Below are 20,849 nucleotides of genomic sequence, written 5' to 3' on the forward strand. Positions count from 1 at the left end.
CACACCAGGGCAGCGGGAGGCTCCGCTCTGCATTTTCCGAGGGGCGTGATAAGGAAAGATTAATTGCTTCTGGAAAAGTGGGAAGACAGCCCATACATTGCAAGAGAGTCAGAGGGCCGAGTGGTGTAATTTTCAAAACAAGCTGATCGCAGCAAAAAGACAGAAGTGGATGCCTGCTTGTTTTTGCTGTCAGTTCTCCCGAGGCACAAGCAGGCATCCACTTCTGTCTTTTTGCTGCGATCAGCTGTCCTGCAGTTCCCCGAGGCACAAGCAGGCATCCACTTCTGTCAGGACAGCTGATCGCAGCAAAAAGACAGAAGTGGATGCCTGCTTGTGCCCCGGGGGAACTGACAGCAAAAATAAAAGCACAGCACACGCAAAACGGCATTTTCGTTGCTATGGCAACAAAATGGCGTGGGACTGTCCACAGTCCCTATGGACAGGCGCATGCTGTCTGCTATGGACGAATGGCAAGAGCAGCCATGTTTGTCCATGCAGACGCGTGCACGAAAACCCTCGGCAGAATCGATTACAAAAGGTACTCGCAATAGTGAGAGCAGCGCATGCGCTGCTTTCGCCAGGCGAGACCTAAAACAAATGCCACCCAGGGCCCACTGCGAGCCCTGTGTGCAACGGGCCCCTAAACAAGCAAAAGACAATGCCCTTGGGCCCGCCGCACATTGGCCACGCGGTGGGCCCAACACAATTTACAAAAAAAATAGTGTCACCCAGAGTCCGCCGGTTGCCCCATATTCCGCGGCCGGCCCAAAAACAAAAAACAATGCCTCTGGGATGCCGCACACTGGGCACGCAGCGGGTCCAAAACAATATTTTTTTAAAAAAGAATGCTTCCTAGGGCCCGCCACGTGCCCCATGTGCGGTGGGCCCAACCGCAACAGAAGACAATGCCTCTGGACCCGCCGCACACTGGACACGCGGCGGGTCCAAAACAATGTAAAAAAGAAAATGCCATCCAGGGTCCGTCGCGTGCCCAGTGTGCGGTGGGTTCAAAAACAAAAAAAACAATGCCCCTGGACCCGCTGTACACTGGGCACACGGCGATCCCAACACAATTTACAAAAAAAAAGATGTCACCCAAGTCCAGCCGGGTTGCCCCGTGCTCGGCGGCGAGCCCAAAAACAAAAAAAAAGCAATGCCCCTGGGCCTGCCGCACACTGGGCACGTAGCGGGGCCCAAACAATGTAAAAAAAAATGTCACCCGTGGCCCGCCGCGTGCTTCTTTTGCGGCTGGCCCAAACGTGCAGGTCAGGGGACCGGAAAAGGGAGAGCCTACCTGGTGTCTCCACTCCAGCTCCAATAGGAAGATGACGCTCTTCTGAAGTCAGCAGGTGAGCAGCAGTCGGCTGTCGAGCGCCCCTCCGGACAAAGGAATGAACAGCAGGGCCGGTGATAAGTGTAAATAAACACCACCTCGCCTACCTGCTGTGAAGACCCTGCGAGAGCCACGGGAGGGAAGGGAGGGTCCCCGTTCCTTGAATTTCACGTGCACTTTCATAAAAAGCGCAGCCTTTTTTTTACAAAAGTGCTGATTTCATTATTTTATTGCAAATCGCAAAATCCTCGAGGGTCTGATAAATACCGCATGATTGATTGAGTAAGTGAGGGGAGGTATTACCTAAAAGTTCCACCCAATCTACAAGCAATTATTTCTTTATTTTAAAAGTTTTATAAAGTGCGAACATGACCCGGCAGGTATCAGAGCGCTGTACAACAACGTCGGCTAGTTAAGCTGGTACAGGAATACATAATAGATGGATACAGCAGATGTGCATTGCAGACAAAAATATGCATATAAGCAGTTCACCCCAGATGTGCATTGCATAATAGATAAGGGAGGGCAAGGTTGGTAAAGCCATTTCAAATAGTTTGCATGGCAGCAGGACTTTTGTCACATATAGCTTTTCAGGAGCAAACCTTTGACTTCTTTTTTGAATGCAGGGCAGAGGGGTTCATTCTGATTTCTGGCGGAATAGCGTTCCATATTCTCTGAGCAAGACCGGAAAAGGCACGGTCGTGGGTTCTTTTCTTTTTGAACTTTGGTGGTTTCAGCAATAGCGTGTTTGGACTTCTTAGGGTGCGATTTCCACCTGATAGCTCAAGTTTATTTGCCAGGTACGTGGCGTGTTCTGATGCAGTGCTTTGTGCGTCAAGCTGGCTATCTCGTACCTGATCCTTGCATTGAGGGAAAGCCAGTTGAGTTGGATTCGATCTGGCGTGATGTGGACATGTTTTCTTGAGCCTGTGATGAGTCTTGCAGCAGAATTCAGTGTGCCCCTTCAAGGGGCCTCTTTAGCTTTGTATAGTCCAGCCAGGGTCACAATTCCGTAGTCTAAACGGGAGATAATTAGGGATTGGACAGCTAGTTGCAGGTCAGCAGGCGGGAGGAACGGTTTGATTTTCTTTAATGTGCAAAGTTGGTGATTGGCTCCTCTTGTTGTCGCACTGATGTGTTCATGCATAGTCAGGCCTAGTGATCTAGTGGAGCTAACAACATGAGGAGTGCAGTTGAGGGCTGTAAGTGGTTTAAGCCAATCCTGAATGAATGCAGTATGATTCTGGGGGGAATTCTGTCTTGAGAGTATTTAGCATAAGGTGGTTGTGGGATAACCACTGTTGGGTTTTCAAAAGAACACAGTTATAGTAGTGCTGTCGTCAGCTGAAGACATTTTCATGTACAACTGAGTATCATCAGCGTACATGTGATAGTGAGTGTTAGATTGTTTCAGAATTTCTGTAAGATGTTCCATATATAGGTTGAAAAGAGGGGTGAAAGTGCGGATCCTTGTGGAACTCCAGTTGAGACTGGCTTACTGTTGGAAAGGTGGTGGTTGACTTTTATTCTTTGCGTTCAATTGTGATGGAATGAGGTAAACCTATTTAAGACTGGACCTAATAACCCCCTCCTTTTTTCAAGAAGGTCAATTAATTTGTCATGCTTGACCATGTCAAAATGCAGATGAAAGATCAAGTAGTATAAGTAGATAAGGTTTGTTCTGGTCAAGTAGACTTAGGGCATCGTCAACAATGTGTGTTGAAACGGTTTTGATACATTGCCCAGTTCTGAAGGCAGATTGATATTGGTCAATAAGTTTAAACTGTTCCAAGTAGTTTGGATAGATTCATTATATTAGAAATTGGTCGGACGTTGTAAGGATCAGATAAGTCAGCATTTGGCTTCTTTGTGATGGGGGTGACTTGACCCATCTTGAGGCAGTCTGAAATCAAGCCTTACGTGAGAGAGTTATATACAGTTTTTACCAGAGAGGAAAAATGGAAGAAGTAAGCTCTTTAAAGAATTTGGTAGGCATAGGATCATTGAAGGGATTTGAAGGTTTTAATGAAGTTATGATGTTGAGCAGCTCGACATCATCAGGTAGTCTGAAGGTATTCATGACGCATCATTTTTTGGAGTATTGTTATGTTATGTTAGTAAGACTTTTATAGCGCACAGCTACCCTAAGGTGTCCCGGCGCTTGCTGCAGTCCTCCCAACAACCGATAAGCCAGCAAATCAGAAAAGCCATGTTTTGAGCGCTTTCCTAAATGACAATAGATCCTTAGAGTTTCTCAAACTAAAAGAAAGCTCATTCCAGGCCTTGGCGGCCCCCGCGACAAAACTTCTACCACCCCATCTAGCTCTCCTTGTGATGGGAAGTACAATTAGTTTTGCTCCTAGAGAGCGTAGCTATCTTCCTGGCACATACCACTGAAATTGTTGTTTCAGATGAAGTGGGCCTGTATCCTGAAGGGCTCGGAAAACTAAGCAGAGGGATTTAAAAAGAATGCGCTTCTTTACCGGCAACCAGTGAAGCTTTTTTATTGAGCCAGAAATAGAGGCAAATTTCGGAGTTCCAGTAAGCAGCCTAGCTGCTGAATTCTGGAGCATCTGAAGTTTTTGTAAATTGCACTCCTGCATATTCAAATAAAGACTGTTGCAGTAGTCAAGTCTTGACATAATCAAGGCCGTAACCACTGTACGCTTACAGTCTGCCGGCAAAAGAGGTATAACTTTCCTTAAGGTCCTATGTATATAGGAGATGGCAGAGACCACGGCATTCACTTGGTCACGCATAGTGAGATGTTCGTCCAGTACTACACCCAAGTTATTAACTTTTCTGAAAGGTACTGGAAGAGTCCCCATAGCCTCTGGCCACCAGCATGAGGTCCAGAGATTAGCATTATTACCAAACAAAATCACCTCTGTTTTACCAGCATTAAGCTTTAAGCAATTTTGCGTCATCCAGCCTCCCACTGCTCCCATACAATCATGTAGCCTTTCCCCCGACGCCTTCTCCTGCCCTGGTTGCAAAGAAATTACAATTTGAGTATCATCGGCATATGAGGTTAAACAGAAGCCGAAAGACTCGATCAGAGGGGCCAAAGGAGATACGTAAACATTAAAGAGCGTGGGGCTCAGGGAAGATCCCTGAGGAACCCCACATGGAAGGGAGAAAGGTTTGGAGACCAACTCACCCAAAGCAACTGTCTGACGTCTGTCAGAAAGGAAGGAATTAAGGAGAGACCAAGCTTTGTCCCTTACTCCGCAGGCCGACAAACGGTCCATCAACACTCCATGGTGGACCATATCGAAGGCAGCGGAGAGATCAAGCAAGATCAACACCGCCTTACCTCCCTGGTCCAACCCTCTCCTAATCTCTTCCGTGGATTTAAGAAGGGCAGTTTCGGTGCTATGCCCTTCTCTAAACCCAAAGTGGGTGGGATCCAAGGCTTTGGCATCACATAGATAGGCGCTCAATTTAGTGTTCATGTATTTTTCCACCAATCTAGCGGGAAGAGGGAGGCGTGAAATGGGGTGAAAGCTGCTTGGATCATTAGTATGCAAGCTAGGTTTTTTCAAGAGCGGTAGCACCGAGGCCATTTTCCATAATTTGGGAAAAAGCCCTTCGGAAAACATAGCATTGAAAAGAGGTGTCAAAGTCAAGGCTATGGGTTCAGAAGCCAGTTTTGCTATTGCTACTGGGCATGGATCATGAGGTGAACCTGATTTAGCAGATAAAAGAAGCTTACGTGTATCTGAGTAGGATATAGGGGGAAAAATATCCAAACTATATTTTAATGCAGGACTTACCTTAGATCCTGGAACATTACCCACCGGATCCTTAAAAGTATTGAAAATGGCTTCTACTTTAGTCTGGAAAAAAGTAGCGATTTCCTCGCAAAAATCCAAACTAGTTATGATAGTTGCAGGCAGTGGGTGTGCCAGCCTGGTAACTATTTTGTATAATTCTTTTGATGAGTTACTGGATAGTTTAATCTGTTCGGCAAAGAACTCACGCTTAGTTTCAAACAGCAGTTGTTTATAACAAAGAAGGCCTTGTTTATGTATTGCTCTTTCAACTGGAAGATAATCCTTCCTCCAGGCCCGTTCCAGTTGTTTACATTTCAATTTTTGTATCTTCAGTTCCTGATCCAACCGATCCAACAAAGGACGAGCTCTCCCAAGGTGGCCATGAAGAAGAGATGACTGAGCCTCAGTCTGTATGTCTGGCAAGGAGAGTTGTGGATCTAATTCGATCTTTCTTGTTTTTTCGATGAAGTGGGCTCATTACCTTATTATTGCTTTACCTTATTCTAGACCCGAAAGGAGGTCCGGTCAGCAGGACCAGCATAATGAATAAACTTATCAGTCTTAACTGGAATCATAAAATAATCGAACCACAGAATGTGCTCAGGAGGACTGATCGTCAGAGGGCAGTTGGAGAACACCAAATCAATGGTGTGCCCTGCAGAGTGAGTGGGTAAAGCTACCAGATGAGGAAAAGTGAGGAACATCATGGACTCAGTAAGAGAAGCCGCTAGCTGATCAGAAACGTTGTTAGTCTGAAGATTAAAATCCTCCAGCAGAGTAAAACTAGCCCAATGCAATAGGTGAGGGGCCAAAGATGCCTCCAGTGATTTAAGAAAATTCCAGACAAAGCCCGGAGGACAGTAAACCAAGGTGGCCGAAAAGATGGTTGTGCTAAAAGCGAGAGACGAAAACAAAGGCTCTCTGCATCCTGGAGCTCAAGAAGTTCAAAAGTGGAACACAGCATGGGATTCTTAAAGGCAATAGCTACTCCACCTCCTTTTTATGTGTTCTATCTTGGTAAACCAAAGAGAAACTCTCGGGATAGTCAAAGACATGTCTGGAGCGGAAGAATCATTCATACAAGTCTCGGTCATGACAAGCAAGTCTGGTTTGCGACTACTTAATAGGTCAAAGATGTAAAGGAAGTGCTTGTGAAAGAAGCACACATTAATCAATAAAGCAAGCATTTCATAATGTTGATTGCATCTTGTATGGACTTTGCTCAGGATATTGGTACCAACGTCTGCAGACAAAGCTATGTTCTCGAAATGGAGTTTCATGAGACAGACTGGTCAAGAAACAGAGCCCGAGCATGCCTCAGCATCCAACTTTAAGGGGCAGATAGAAGACAGCATAAGGCACCTCAGCTCCATATATGAATACTAGATACAAGCCTGACAAGCCAGAATGCCAAAACCAGCATGACTGGTGCTGGCCGTGGTCCAGACGCGGATGGGTGCAGACAGGCTTGCCTTCGGTGCGTCACAATGCTGTTTAAGTAGGAAGGCAGCATCCATCTAGTATCGGGCGACCAGAGCGCGGCCTGACAAAAAATGGCGCCTCTAGTCAGTCACAATCTGTAAAAATGGCCACCAATCAGAAGACCCATATTCAGAGCTCCTTACCTATAATAAATTAAAAACTCCCCCAGCCCCTTGGCATGAAACAGTAAAGTGCAGCAATAGGCAAATTCAGTGAATTTCGCATAGATCAATTAAAAAAGCAAAGTTAATCACAAGCAATTTCAACATATGGCTTAAGCCACAACCCACTAGAGGTGCCACAACCGAGTATATTTTGAAGACCTAGAGTGCGGGGATCACGTACCATAAGTGACGCAGTGCTGCAGATCTATAGTGCTCTTTGGGCTCCTGCAGGCATTCAGTTAGGCTCCATGGAGCCGCAGATATCTCCAGGCGGCCTTCTGCCTGCAGGTCCACCCCTGATGCCATCTGCCCCTCCAGAGCTGGCACCGGCTACTGGCTTATATTCATGTACCAAGGCCCATGCTGCTTCCTTCTGTAGCAGCACGAACATTGACTATGCTGGTCGATGATCTTGTTCCAATGCCAATTTCTGACCCCAACATACATCGGCTTGATCCAATCCAAGCCTATATGAAATTACAAAAGTGCAGCCAGTGGTTATATAGCCAGATTCCAGTCCACAATCGCTTCTCCGATCGCAGTATCCACAGAAGATTCATGCTATTTTTTATTCTGATTCAAACCCATGCTGGAAGCTCCCCATGTCCCTCAAGACACTGATGATGAGGAAGAGTACCCGTTTCTCCTCCTGCATTATACAGAGACTCCTGCAACACAGCTAGATTTGTCACCGTTTGCAGTGATGATTTGAAGGGCAGTTGAAGCACGAGAATTTCTGTTGGCTACTATAGAGTCGAAAACAAATGCATTGACTGAGATTCTTCCACCTGTGCCAGCTTCACCTGAGCTGTTATTACCATTTAATGAGGCCCTTAATGATGCCGTTCTTGCTACATGGTCTAAGCCATGCTCATGGCCACCAGTCAGTCGTCCTCTGCCAGCTCTCTCAACATGTATTGCAACAAACAACCCAGTTCTTTTGAGGCTGAGTAAATTGTGATTTTGTATTGTATGTATCATTAGTTTCAGACCGCAATTTCTGTCACAAATCATTAATCTGTTACCTTCCACAACTCAGAAGAGTTGGCAACAGATTCACAAAGGGAAAGTTGTCCCTTTGAGACATCTTCCTCTTAATACATGATGTTGGTGGTCACAAGAATAGTAGGTACTGAAGGTTTCCCAACTGGAAACTGTTTTTTTTAAAAGATATACCAGTTCCTTTTGGGAACATGGGCTGCTTTAAAAAACATTTTGGAATACAAACACAGGTATGGTAGTTTGCTGTTCGCTGCAATTCACCATCCATGTACTTGTAGCCAATCACAAGGGGTTGCAAATAGCAACCTGCCTAGATAATATTCATTATGCAAGTAGTTCCGCAACTTCCTGGACAATTTTCAGTGCAACCTCTCGGTACATATGCATCATCTCAAAATATAAAGACTGATCACAAAATGTCAGTGCTCCATTGCGACCAGTCTTTTGATACAATCTGCCCTTATGTGTTGCACAGAGTGATGCATACCGTGTGAACAAAAAACGTTTTTGCTATCACTGTAGATCTCACTTGTTACTCCTTATCTGAACCCATTCGGTTCTGGAGAAAATAGTCTCTGTAGTCAGAGTAGTATAGCAGGAAGAAAATTGACTTTTCCACAAAATCAGAGGATGCCTCAACAAGTTGTGATTAAATCACTTATGACTCTTTAGAGAGCAGTAAAGAGAAGCCTTGTACGTGGAGTGGCAGAGAAGTGGACAGAGTGAACTGTAAAGAGAGAACATCGGGAAGTCTGTCAGAAACATATGCAGATGTTTACTCCTCTCTTTAGGTACTGCGACCCATAAATAGCCAGAAAATCTGTACAATGATAGCCAACGTTCGCTTCTGACTTTAAAATATATGATACAAGCTTAAGTGGCGAGTAGGCATACCCAAAAGGGTCTACCACATAATTATAATGAAGTCATGATAGTATCTTCTATATTAGTTTTTGTTTTTGTTTTACCTCTTACTAGAGCACCATCAAACGCTTATTGATTGTTTTGATGAGTTCAGTTCTGGACTTTCTTCTTTAGTAAGTTTGGGTTCTGCCAAACTTGGGTTTTAAACATGTTGATTTATCCTTTCTTTTTCTGCCTCTGAATGGCACTTTTATGAATAGTAAGGCAAACAGGACAGATGTGATAGCCCTCTTTCATTGGTCACTCGACTTTCCCCTACTGATGTAAGGAACCAGCTATGATCCGTATGCTGTTTTTATCCATGGTGTGGGTAGTACTGCTGATAACTGTCGATAGCCTGCCTTCTCAGGACAGCAGACAGTTTAAAGCATATCCTCAGCTTGTTAGTTGTAGTACCATATTCAAGCCACTAAACCATCAGTAGCTTGCTTTTAAATCAGTTTATTTTATGTTGAATATGAGGGGGCTTTATTAACCATGTGCTGTTCTAGATAATTTTTTTCAAAGTGGAGTATGATGACAGGGTGACAGGATGGGGAAAATGGAATGACCTATTTTGGAGATCAGCTGCAAAGATATACACAAAACCCTATGCAATTGGATATTTTACACATATTTACAAGGTTGAAATGGAAAGTAGAAGGTTTTTAAGCTATCACTATGGGTCAACATGAATGTGCCAAGAATGTGTGCGCTTCAAAAACAATTGTCTATAATAAACATTTTTCAAGTACCTCTTTATGGCTCAAGATGTTAAATTGATCTATCAAGTTCTTAGTATTTTTAGGTTTTGCCGGAGACAGCACATGTTGTGGCTTGCAAGACATTTTGTTAGCTTACAGTGGGCTTAGATTCTGCCCATTACTTTGCAGTGGTTGGCTTGCTTATCACTCTCCTCTTGTTTCCCTTTAAAGCAGCGCGTGTCGGCTTTTTTTCCTCTTCGTGTTTTTTGTCTCTTCTATGGAGCATGGCCAAGCACATTCAGAGCTACATTTTTCTTTTAGTTGAAGTACTCCATAAAAGGGTATGTGTTTGCTAGCTATCTCCTTCATGTGCATCTACCCCTGTCCCTTTCTGTGTTGTTGGTTGCCTTTCCCACTGTCCTGTCTCTCTGTGTTGTTGCTTGTCCCCTCCCCCCTCTCTCCATATTGTTGCTTACCATCCCTCTGTTTTGTTGCTTGTCGTCTTACGACCCACTCTTTGTTTTCGCTTGCTCCCTCCCACCATGCTGCCCACTCCATGTTGTTACTTGCTCCCTCCCGTCCCGCTCTGTGTTGTTGCTTGCTCCCTTCAACTCTCCTGGTGTTGTTACATACCCCTTCTCACCCTTTCACCCCTCTTCAGGTTGTTGCTTGCCCCATCCCATCACGTCCAGTTGCTTGCCTCCTGACGCCTCATCCATCATTGTTGCTTGCACCTTCCCACCCAGTCCTGTTTTGTTGCTTGCCCCCCATCGCCCTGTCCGGTGCTGTTGCTAGCCTCCTCCCACTCTCCCGCCCCATTCCGCTTTGTTACTTGCCCTTGGCTGTTTCATAGCACTTTGTTTTTTAACTTTCAGCCATGTTGGGCTTCCACATTAAAGCTATATGAAGTGAAATATCTAAGGATATTGTTAAATTGAAAATAGACTTTAATTTGATAGGAGTCTAACTGAAAGTACTAAACAGAATATATCGGACACCATAGTTCACATGACCAACTTGATGAAGTAACCCGAGAATGCATTCTATTTTGACAGGACCCTGTCTTCTAGTGATGATGCCAGAGAAAGGGAGACCGAGAAGGGCCGCCTGGAGGATGCCTATGAGAAATGTGATCGCGACCTGGATCAGCTGATAGTTCAGCACTACACTGAGCTCACAACGGCCATTGCCACATATCAGAGCATTACAGAGCGAATCACCAATTCGCGAAACAAAATCAAGCAGGTACAATGTGGCTTAGCTTAACTGTTTGCACATAGTATAGTCATCTCCCATCTCCACGCCATTTCTGTTATTTTGAACTCCCTGCTCCATTTATCATTAATGGTTTGATGTGGGTGTCTCTTAGCTGTAAAAAATGCCTCTACTGCTCATTAGTGGACAAGGCAATGGCTGCAGGCTTGTGCTTCTAAATACCTACGGTCTGTATGATCTGCCAATCATCTGCCTCCTGTAACTCAAGAGGTTCATCCTTTCTTTGCTTATTTCTCTGGTGGTTGAGGCTCAGAGTCTTTGGATCTGCCTGTCTTAATTGTTAGACTCCTTTTTTAACAGAACACTCACTGTCCTCGTTTCTCCCAACAAGCATGATGTTACAAAGAAGAACAAAAATAACAGTGCAAAATGACCTTACAGGTTTATCTCTACTGCTGTCTTCCTGGACAGTTGACATAATGGACATGTTTCTGCTTTAGTGGTGATGAGGTCATTTCCACGTGTAAAATCAAAGCAATGTTGTCAGTAATTAATAACCTTTATTGTACTTACTGGAGAAGAAGACAGTGATCGCTTCTTGGAAAGCGTGCAGCACTTTGGTTAAATGAACAATTGTGTAAATCATATGTTTAAAACAAGCCTTGACAAAGGAAATAGGATTGGCATTGGCTGCCTACTTTTAACTTAGCCTATTTTTGTGAGTGCTTTCTGTGAATTTTTACAAGGGGACTATGTTAGTGTGTAAGCCTTCATGGCGCAAGAGCTCAATGCTGTCACTCAAGGAGAGCTAAGCCAGAGGTTGAAGTGAGCTGACCCCTTGCCTTATGTGGCTGTATGCTGTGGTGGGCAGAACAAGAATGTGAATGGCTCAACAGACCAGTGTCTGCAAAGAGCTCGTTGAAAGCACCCATTAGAATATCTGTAATTGTATTAGAATCAAAAGCAATTGACTAATGCCAGACCTAAAGAGCTTATCACTTGTTACTTGTCCCTCTTTCAGATGTAGTTAAGAAATTCTGTTCCATTTGTTGCAAAAACGTACGGTCTTTTTGACTTGTGGCAAATATTGTCATTAACAGCCACCAAGACGCCCGCTGCAGCCCAAGGAGAGGCGGTTGTAATTTCTGTAGGTGCCCTTTTCCAATAAGTGGCATACAGTTCTTTAAATCTAGGAATCTGAACAGTGGTACGTTTGTTTTCTTTCTGTAGTACTGCAAATAGTAGCACTACAGCAGTTGTGTGACTGAGCGCTTTTCTGTATTTTGACTGACTGACTGTGTATTTTGTCATCTCTAGGTGAAAGAGAATCTCCTCTCATGCAAGATGCTTCTACATTGCAAGCGAGATGAGCTGCGTAAGCTCTGGATTGAAGGCATTGAACATAAGCATGTCCTGAATCTGCTGGATGAGATTGAGAACATCAAACAAGTGCCTCAGAAGCTGGAGCAGTGCATGGCCAGCAAGCACTATTTGAATGCCACTGACATGCTGGTAAGAAGGAACAGCTCAGTAGGATTGCATTCATTCTGCTATTCTTGCTCTTTACATGTTCCCAAGTGGTCAGGAATTGCCACTTCAAAGGCAGGGCTGGAAAAGTATTGTAAATAAATGCTGTCCATAAAATGTTGAGAAAGGGATCTCCAGCGGAGTCTCAGACTCTGGCAGAGCCTCCTCATCATGCATCACTAACTATTCCAGCTCAGGTCTTTCTTTTTCTACCCGTAGGTCTTACACATGAAAAGATGTCACTCTGTGCTTCTGGTTTTTTGGCAGTCTTCCTGGAAGAGGTATCTTCTTGCACATTTGAGATCCTGTTGGCCGGGAAAAAAAGAGAAATGTTGTCTTTCTCCTTCATGCATGTGACTGGCTTCAGGCAATACCGACAGTACTGCTGTCACTTTTCAGCAACTGACATTCTCAAAGCCATCGTGTCCGGCCTGAGAAAGCGCTCTTCTTTGAGTTCGTACTTTTTTGGCACTGGGGACAATACCCCTACTGCTTTCGAAGGTGGAATGTTCCAAAGAGGCTATTTTTTCATGGGCCACAAGCTTTTGCCCAGCTTTAAAGCTGAATTTGTGAGTGGTGTCTAAAATCGACAATGTCTATTTGTACTGGTGTGGAAGTAATTTCGGAGCCCCTCCCTCTTTCAATCCCTCTGTATTTGGGTAAAAAATAAATGATTTACACTTCTTGGTTTTAAACATATCCTCCAACTTTATTCCACACAGATTCTCACAGACAAGCATATATATATATAGCGAGTGATTAGAAAGATTAGTGATTGTTTTGTTTACCATAGTGCTATCCATCATTGTTGCTTCTTTTGCCAGCCTCCATGATTGGTTCCCACAGGCTTTGATTCGTTCCCTTTTCTGTACGATTTGCTTGCGTCTCCTTCTTCTTTGTTGGCTCCGCCCCTGCCTCTTCCCCGTTGTCCTCTCCCTCTTGGTCCACCGACACCGAGAGGGAGAGGCCAACAAAGAAGAAGGAGACGCAAGCAAAGGATCCAGAAAAGGGAACGTATCAAAGCCTGTGGGAACCAAACGTGGAGGCTGGCAAAAGAAGCAACAATGATGGATAGCACTATGGTAAACAAAACAATCATTAATCTTTCCAATCGCTCGCTATCTTTCCTTGAAAAGAAAACTCTTTGCTTAGGCTTAACATTCTGCCCTACCGAGACCTTTAATTATTCCAACACATATTGACATTTTTAAATTTATAAGGAAATTAAAACTTACCAAATGGCATAGCCTCAAAGGCGGTAGAGCCATGGATAACACCGAGAGTGACATCACCATTCCAACTAATCTCACATTGGGTGATGCCAACATCCTAGAAACTATACAAGAATTGAAATCTACCGCTGGGGCAACTGTGGAAATGTGCTTTTCAATGGGCACACCGGTGCAGGGGTCACCCTTCTCTGTCCACGGGTCCTTAGACCAACAAAATTGAGATTGGCACTGAAGCTGGAATTCAAATAACATGTTTATTAATCACTCATGGGTGGGACTACGTCCACACAGCACTCTCAAGTGCTGCCTGAGGTAGTACATTAAAGTCATAGAACACAGGCCTTATACACAGCTTTTTCTGCACTGGTTAGCATGTGGATACAAATAGAAGGTACAGGCATACACAGGAATAGTTACCAACAAACCTGGGCAGATAGGAAATCACATAGTCAGCAAAGTGGGAGGGGGAGCAGGAGTGCTTATGGCAGCACTAAGAGATTGACAGTTGAGTGTGAGACCAGGTGTTCTGGCAGCTACAAACTCTTTAGCATGCATATTGCTTTTAGCTGAGTCAGGAAGTCAACTAAAATAGATAGCACATGCAGGGAAGAAGACGAGCAGCAGAGGACGGGAGAATTACAAAGCCAACAAAATGGATGCCATAACCAAGTCAATTTCAGCTTATGCTAACAGAAATTATTTCAGATTTTCACAGACGACCCTTTTAGCATACGCTGAAGACATCTTCCTATGCTTTTGAGGGAGTACGGAAAACATTGTCCACATCTAGCTTCATTAATTCAGTAATTTCTTGGTCCATTGCCAAGCGAGCATTTACATTTGGGACATTTCGTTTAGTCGGTATACATGAGGTACAAGTAGAAATGCATAGGGAACAGAGCATTGGGCCACATTGAATACATATGCAACAAGTAAAAAGAATAGCAAAAATTATACATAGGGCTGACAATAGTTTCCAGCTCCATACAGTAAACATGTTCCATAGCCATCCAGTCAAAGTCCAAGTCCCTGAATCCTGGTGGATTTCAGTGGCTATTTTGTGCATCTGCTCAGGATAAGGAAGAGTAAAGTAGTGGTGTTCAATAGGGACAGGAGTAGTAGCAGTCAGTAGATTTCGCACAGGGGCTACTTCCTCTACAATCCATGTTATTATAGCAACAGTAACAACAGTCAAGGTAAGTCCAATAGCAATCATTGTTCTTTTGCTACAGACTCTTGCAGCAGTTGGTTTCTTCTCATTAGGCATATTCATTTAGTCGACAAACAACAAAACAGATGGTGCCCTAAGGTCCTAGGCAGGCGATGGTTTCTTCACTAACGTTGAGACGAGTAGTCACTAATAGTCTACCCCTTTTTGTAGTCTGTCTTTAACCACCGGGGACAGTGGCTCAAACAGTCATTTTCTGAAGCAAAGTGTCTTTCTTCCTGGGTCGCAGCTGATATCGAGATGTACCAGGAATCGTGTGGTCTGGGAAGACTTCCTCAGATCCTTCAGGTGACGTGGCTTGTCCTTTCTCGGTGACCAGGATATCGCTTTGATCTGCCAACGCAGCTGGGCACACTAGGTCTTGCAACACTTTTCGACAGTGTGTCGCATGGACCCAGTTCTTCCGGTTCGTCACTCGAACTGCAGTCCTGGTAGCCAATAGTACCTGCTCCGGTCCTCGCCACCTCGGTGCTAGGGAGCTGGTCCTCTGGAATGACTTTACGACCACAAAGTCACCAGGGCGTAAGCAGTGGCCCTCACCTTGCGACTTGTCTGGAGGAGTCTTCCAAACCTGTTCATAAATAGAAGACAAACTGTCAGTAAACTGAGACAAATAGTCATTCATCAATACATAGGGTACATCATGTATAGGGCGTGGCTTAGGAATCCCCCAAATATTCATTGGCCTTCCGAAGACCACCTCATACGGTGTTAGGCCAGATCGTGTATGTGGTATTGATCTAATGGATAGCAATGCTAAAGGCAGTGCATCAGGCCATTTCAAAGATGTGGAAGCCTGTATCTTGGCCAGTTTTAATTTCAGGGTAGAATTGTAACGTTCCACTAGTCCTGCTGAGTGTGGGTGAAAAGCAGCATGAAACTTCTGCTTGATTCCCAACCCTTTCATGCGATACTCAACAACTTGCCCAACAAAATGGGGTCCGTTTTCACTCCACTAAACTCGGCAAATGCCGATTTAGGGAAAGAACTCCGTTAGGAACACCTTTGCTGTAGTAAGAGCTGTATTTTCTTTCGTAGCGTATGCCTCCACCCATTTACCGAAGGCACAAACCACTACCAGAACATACTTCAGATTATTACAGTGTTCAAGCTGGATATAATCCATTTGCAGGACCTCAAAAGGTGCAGTAGGTATTGCAAACCCTCCTGTTGGAGTTTGTGTTCCCTTTCCAGGATTGTACTGGAAACAGATCAGACAGGACTGGACTAGTTTCTTAGCCGTACTGACAATCTCTGGATGATCCAAAACTTGCATAAATTGCTTTGCTATTGAGGATGCTCCAACATGTGCCGGCCCATGTGCCATGTGAATCATAGGGTGTAAATAGGCTGTGGGTAACTTCCATTTGGTCATTTCTTTATTCCTCCAACATCCCTCATCATCCAATGCTCCCTCCTTGGACCATTGGTCTAATTCATCAACAGAGGCAGATTGTTGCATGTCCAGGACCTCTTGCCTGGCATCATGCCAACGTTCAGCCTGTGATTTGACTACATACATAGCTGTGGTACTTCGGTGCATTGCGGTCTCCCGAGCTGTGTGATCCACAAATGCATTGCCTGCTCCTATTTTATCGGTCACTTTCTTGTGTGCACTACATTTAACAATTGCTACTTTCTTAGGATAGGTCAAGGCAGTAAGGAGATTATGTACTAATTCCCCATGCACTATTTGTGTCCCATGTGAAGTAAGAAAGACTCTTTCTTTCCAGAGTTGCCAAAAATCATGAGCCACTCCAAAGGCGTATCGGCTGTCAGTGTAAATGTTTACAAGCAAATCTGTACTAAGCTCAGATGCTCTTGTCAGTGCTAACAACTCAGCTGCTTGAGCTGACTTCTGTGGGATGCAAGCCATCTCAACTACTGTCTGAAGTGTTGTAATTGCATAAGCAGCAAATGTAGTATCATCAGGCAACTTCAGGCAGGACCCATCAACCCACAATTCCCCATCAACACTAGAAAGAGGTGTATCTTGTAGATCAACACAGCCCTTTGTTCTTCAGTAAGGGATATACAGTCATGTAACTCTTGTGACTGAGACTGAGTAGCTGAAAGTGGCAATAATGTAGTAGGATTCAGAGTCAAACATCTTTTCAACATGATATGAGGGGTCAAAAGTGTCAGTTCCTATCCTGTCAAACGGGCACCAGTCAGATGCTGTGTTTTCATTTGATTTAGCAAGGCATCGACTGAATGAGGTACTAACACAAACAATCTATGTGACAAGACTATTCCCTCGCTCTGACGTATGGACACAGCTGCTGCCACCACTGCTCGAAAACAACCAGGCAGCGCGCGGGCAACTGGATCAAGGACAGCTGAGAAATATGCACAAGGACGCTGTTTATCGCCGTGTGTCTGTGTTAAAACTGAGAGGACACAACCTTCCCTCTCGTGTACATAGAGTGTCAAAGTCTTAGTGTAGTCTGGAGTTCCTAATACTGGTGCAGAACAAAGCGCTTGACGTAGCTGTTGGAAGGCATTCTGGCATTCAGTAGTCCATGGGAGAGGCATCGGAGTATCTTTAGTCAAAAGGGCCAACAAGGGTTTAATAATGTACGAGAAACTAGGGATCCACTGCTTACAAAAGGAAGTAAGGCCAATCAATGCACGGACGTCCTTCTGAGTACGGGGCACAGGTGTGTCTAAAATGGTCTGAATGCGACCTGGTGTGAGTGCACGTCCCTCCTTAGACAGGAGGTGACCTAAATTGGTAACCTGCTGTCTACAAAATTGCAGTTTCTTCCGAGAGACTTTGTGATGATGAGAGGCAAAGAATTATGATAATGACAGTGTTCCTTCTTTACACTGTTCAGGGGTATTGACAGCCAACAAGATGTCATCGACATATTGAAAAAGAGCCACCCCTTTCAGTACAGGAAAAGAATCAAGCTGGCTTTTCAATGTCTGACTATAAATGCTAGGACTCTCTGCATACCCTTGTGGAGCTCTACAGAATCTATATGATCTATTACTCAAAGTGAAGCCGAGCAAATAATGGCTGTCAGGTTGAATAGGTATTGAAAAAAACGCATGTTTCAAATCTATTACACTAAATGTAGTGGCAGTAGGAGGATCCATAGTAAGAAGTGTTGTGATGTCAGAGACCACTGAGTATTGGGGCACTACAATTCTATTAACCTCTCGTAAATCAATAAGAAATCTGTAAATTTTAGTGTCGGTGTCTCTTTTCAAAATAGGAAGGATAGGGCTATTACAAATGTTATAAGGGACTTCTTCCACAACCCCCACCTTGATCAAATCCTGAACAATGTGCGTCAATGCTTCCTCGCCTTCCTGAAATATTTTATATTGTGGCAATCTAGGCAATGAAGCACCTTCCTTCACTTGAATATGCACTGGTGGAATAACCATTTGTCCCACATCAGTATCTGATGTAGCCCATAAAGTACTAGGTAAGGATGCCAGAGCAATACCTTCTTTAATGAGACAAGACCTCTCAATCATTGGATAGTTATCATTTAAGATAACACGCACACCTTCTGGGGAACAACATATTGTAGCATAATGTTTGAGCATATCGATACCCACAATGTTATCTGGCGCGTGGTAGGGGAAAGCAAAAATGGTCATGCTGCAGTGAATTTATCAAGACTAAATGCAAGTGGCTGTGACAGTGGGCTAGATGTAGGTGTCCCATCGAATCCTATCGATGTTATCATTGCGCCAGACAGGGGAGCCCTAGGAATACGTTTTTTAGACAGAGCACTACGAGTAGCTCCTGTATCAACCAGAAAACGATCAGTGGAGCCCAAGACATTTGCATCAACATAAGTACCTTTCTGATCTACTGGGACCTCAACCGGTTCCTTACCCAATCCTAGGCATTCCTATGCATAATCAGAATCCCCAAGACCATCAGCCGAATAATCCGTCATTTGATATTGATTCAGTCTGTCAAAAGTATTAAAATAATTTGGCCTGTGCTCAACTGCCTCAAACCTGGGATTATTTCCTATTCCTCCCCTATTTCCTGAATTCCCTGGGCATCCTCTCTTATTTCCTCTACCCCGTTGATACTGCTGACCTCACAAAGGGGCACTCAGAACGCCAATGCCCAATCTCTTTACAATAAGCACACTGATCAGAAGACAAAGTTGCTCAAGGAAAAGGGGGTACACCAGGGCGATACATCGCACGTCCACCTCTTCCTCCACCTCTAAATGCTGGACCATAGACCTGAGCCAACATAACTTTCGTCTTTAAATCCTCAACCTTCTTATCCTCCTTGCCTTTTGCTTCCAATTCCTGACGCTCATAATACTGGGCCATAGTCAAAAGGGAAACTGGGGAAGACGTAGTCCATGAACTCTCGCTGGCCTTTAGGCGACTAGCTATTTCTGGCAACATGTTAGCGGCAAATGTGTCGACGAACAGATGCTTACCCGTGTCATCTGTCAATGACTGCCCACTAAAGTCATGGAATGTTTCTTCAAATCGTGTAAAGAAATCAGAAACTGACTCATCCGCTTTTTGGTTACAAGACGCTAACGTTGTCCAATCTATGTTCTTAGTGGGTATGAGAGTTTTTAACTTAGTTACAATAGCTTTGGGAAGATCTAATATCTCCTGTTGTGGTTTCTGCGCAGGCTCTCTAGCCGCATCAATTTCTTCTAAATGCACCCAAGTATCACCATATGCTACATTATCATCTATTTTCCGAATTGTTCTCCACATATTTGGGGGCAAAATAAGTCCAAAAAACAAATCAATACCTGGCAAGGTCATAGTGCAGGAGCTAATGGCGCCTTACACTTCTTCATAGAAAGCTGCCGGATTTTTCAACGGATCGGGCAAAGCAGCTTTAAGAGCCATAACATCTGCTCTACTCTAAGGAGTATTAATCTAATTATAAACAAAATATCTCTTTGCATCATCGGAATCTTTATCAGCACTTGTTCCCGCACCCTTCGGAGGAACATACAAAGGCGCTGCTTCACACATCAGTTTTACAGTAACCACAATATCACTAGGGTCATTGTCTGTCCCCAAAACTTCTTCTTTCTGCACTGGGGTCTAAACTGTGCAGTTTTAACTTAACTAGCTGATTTTTGCTCCGCTTTAAACGTAGTGTATCATGTCTTAATTTAACTACTCGCCTAATTAAATCAGGTATATTTGAAAAAAGAAAAGTTCCATCATTTAATTGTTTATAATCAGAATTGATATCAGTGGGCTCTAAGTTTTTAGAAACGTTTCTAAAAACAAGTATTACCTCCCAGGTAAACTTCTCTGCAAAAAATAACTGCTCCAAATCCTTCCACTGCTGAATCATTGCTACAAGGTCTGGGGCAGAAGTAGTCCCATGAGCTTCTTTGCGAGCAGTGGATCTGATAGTGGCTTTTTCATCAACAGTCAAAGTAGAGCGAGTCTGCCGCCCATCTTACTTATCTAAGTCTTTATCATCTGAAGAAAGATGTTCTACTTCAGAAAGATCATCCTCAGGGGCAGAGGGAAATTTATACGGGGGCGGAGGTCAATCTAACAAGATGGAATCATCCTGAGGTTTATTAAGTATGGGATAAATGGGGCGCCTAACAGGGTACTGGCCAGTTACCTCTAAACTATGTTCCCTTTCCTCTGTTTCTTTTATTGCTTTCATCTCTTTATTTTCTAATTCTAACGCTTTTTGATATATCGTTTTTCGCTGTTCTTTTTCTGCTATAGCTTCTTCTTTCCTCACTCTCTCTTGCACTTCTTTCTCCCCACATTCGTACACAATCAAACATATCGTGTCGACTCTTATGTTTAAACAAACACTGCTCTACATACTGAATTTTTTTAAAGGCAAATGAACCATTCACTGGCCATTGTAGATCAGGATGCTTTTTTGTATATTTGTTCCACAGTGTACTATACATTATGGAAGAAATACCATATTTAATGTAATATGCCTATTAGGTGTCCCCTCTGGGGGAGCCGGCTGACTTCTTTCTAAATCCATTTGGTACCACCAAGACAGCAACACAAGCTACGGAGTGTGCTAGGAACAGGCATGCTCCCAAGTTTTTGTAAAATATTACATCTCCAAAATATTCAAAAGTAGAGAAAAATCTCCACATTACCTGCCTTTATCTTTTGCAAAGGATAAATCAAACAAACAAAACCAGAATCTTGGCCAAGCAAATCAAGAGTGCCGCTTCAGCGACCTTACCAAACAAAAGTCTCCAACTTCCATCTGCCAACCTCTTGGTCGACCTAATGGTCACTGAAAAAAATTCCACTCTCCCATCAAGACCAC

At 43.9% G+C, this 20,849-nt stretch overlaps 1 protein-coding gene across 1 annotated transcript in view; it reads left to right on the top strand.

Moving 5' to 3' along the window:
- Window positions 1–20,849, top strand: part of EXOC4 (exocyst complex component 4) — a 1,933,985-nt gene that overhangs the window by 83,669 nt on the left and 1,829,467 nt on the right. The window contains exons 2-3 of the mRNA XM_085653593.1: window positions 10,420–10,609; window positions 11,897–12,091. Of these exons, the coding sequence (XP_085509719.1) occupies window positions 10,420–10,609; window positions 11,897–12,091 (385 nt within the window). The remainder of the gene's footprint in view (window positions 1–10,419; window positions 10,610–11,896; window positions 12,092–20,849) is intronic.

This window comes from Triturus cristatus, chromosome 4_1, assembly GCF_964204655.1.
Source record: "Triturus cristatus chromosome 4_1, aTriCri1.1, whole genome shotgun sequence".
In the NCBI taxonomy this organism is placed as follows: Eukaryota; Metazoa; Chordata; class Amphibia; order Caudata; family Salamandridae; genus Triturus; species Triturus cristatus.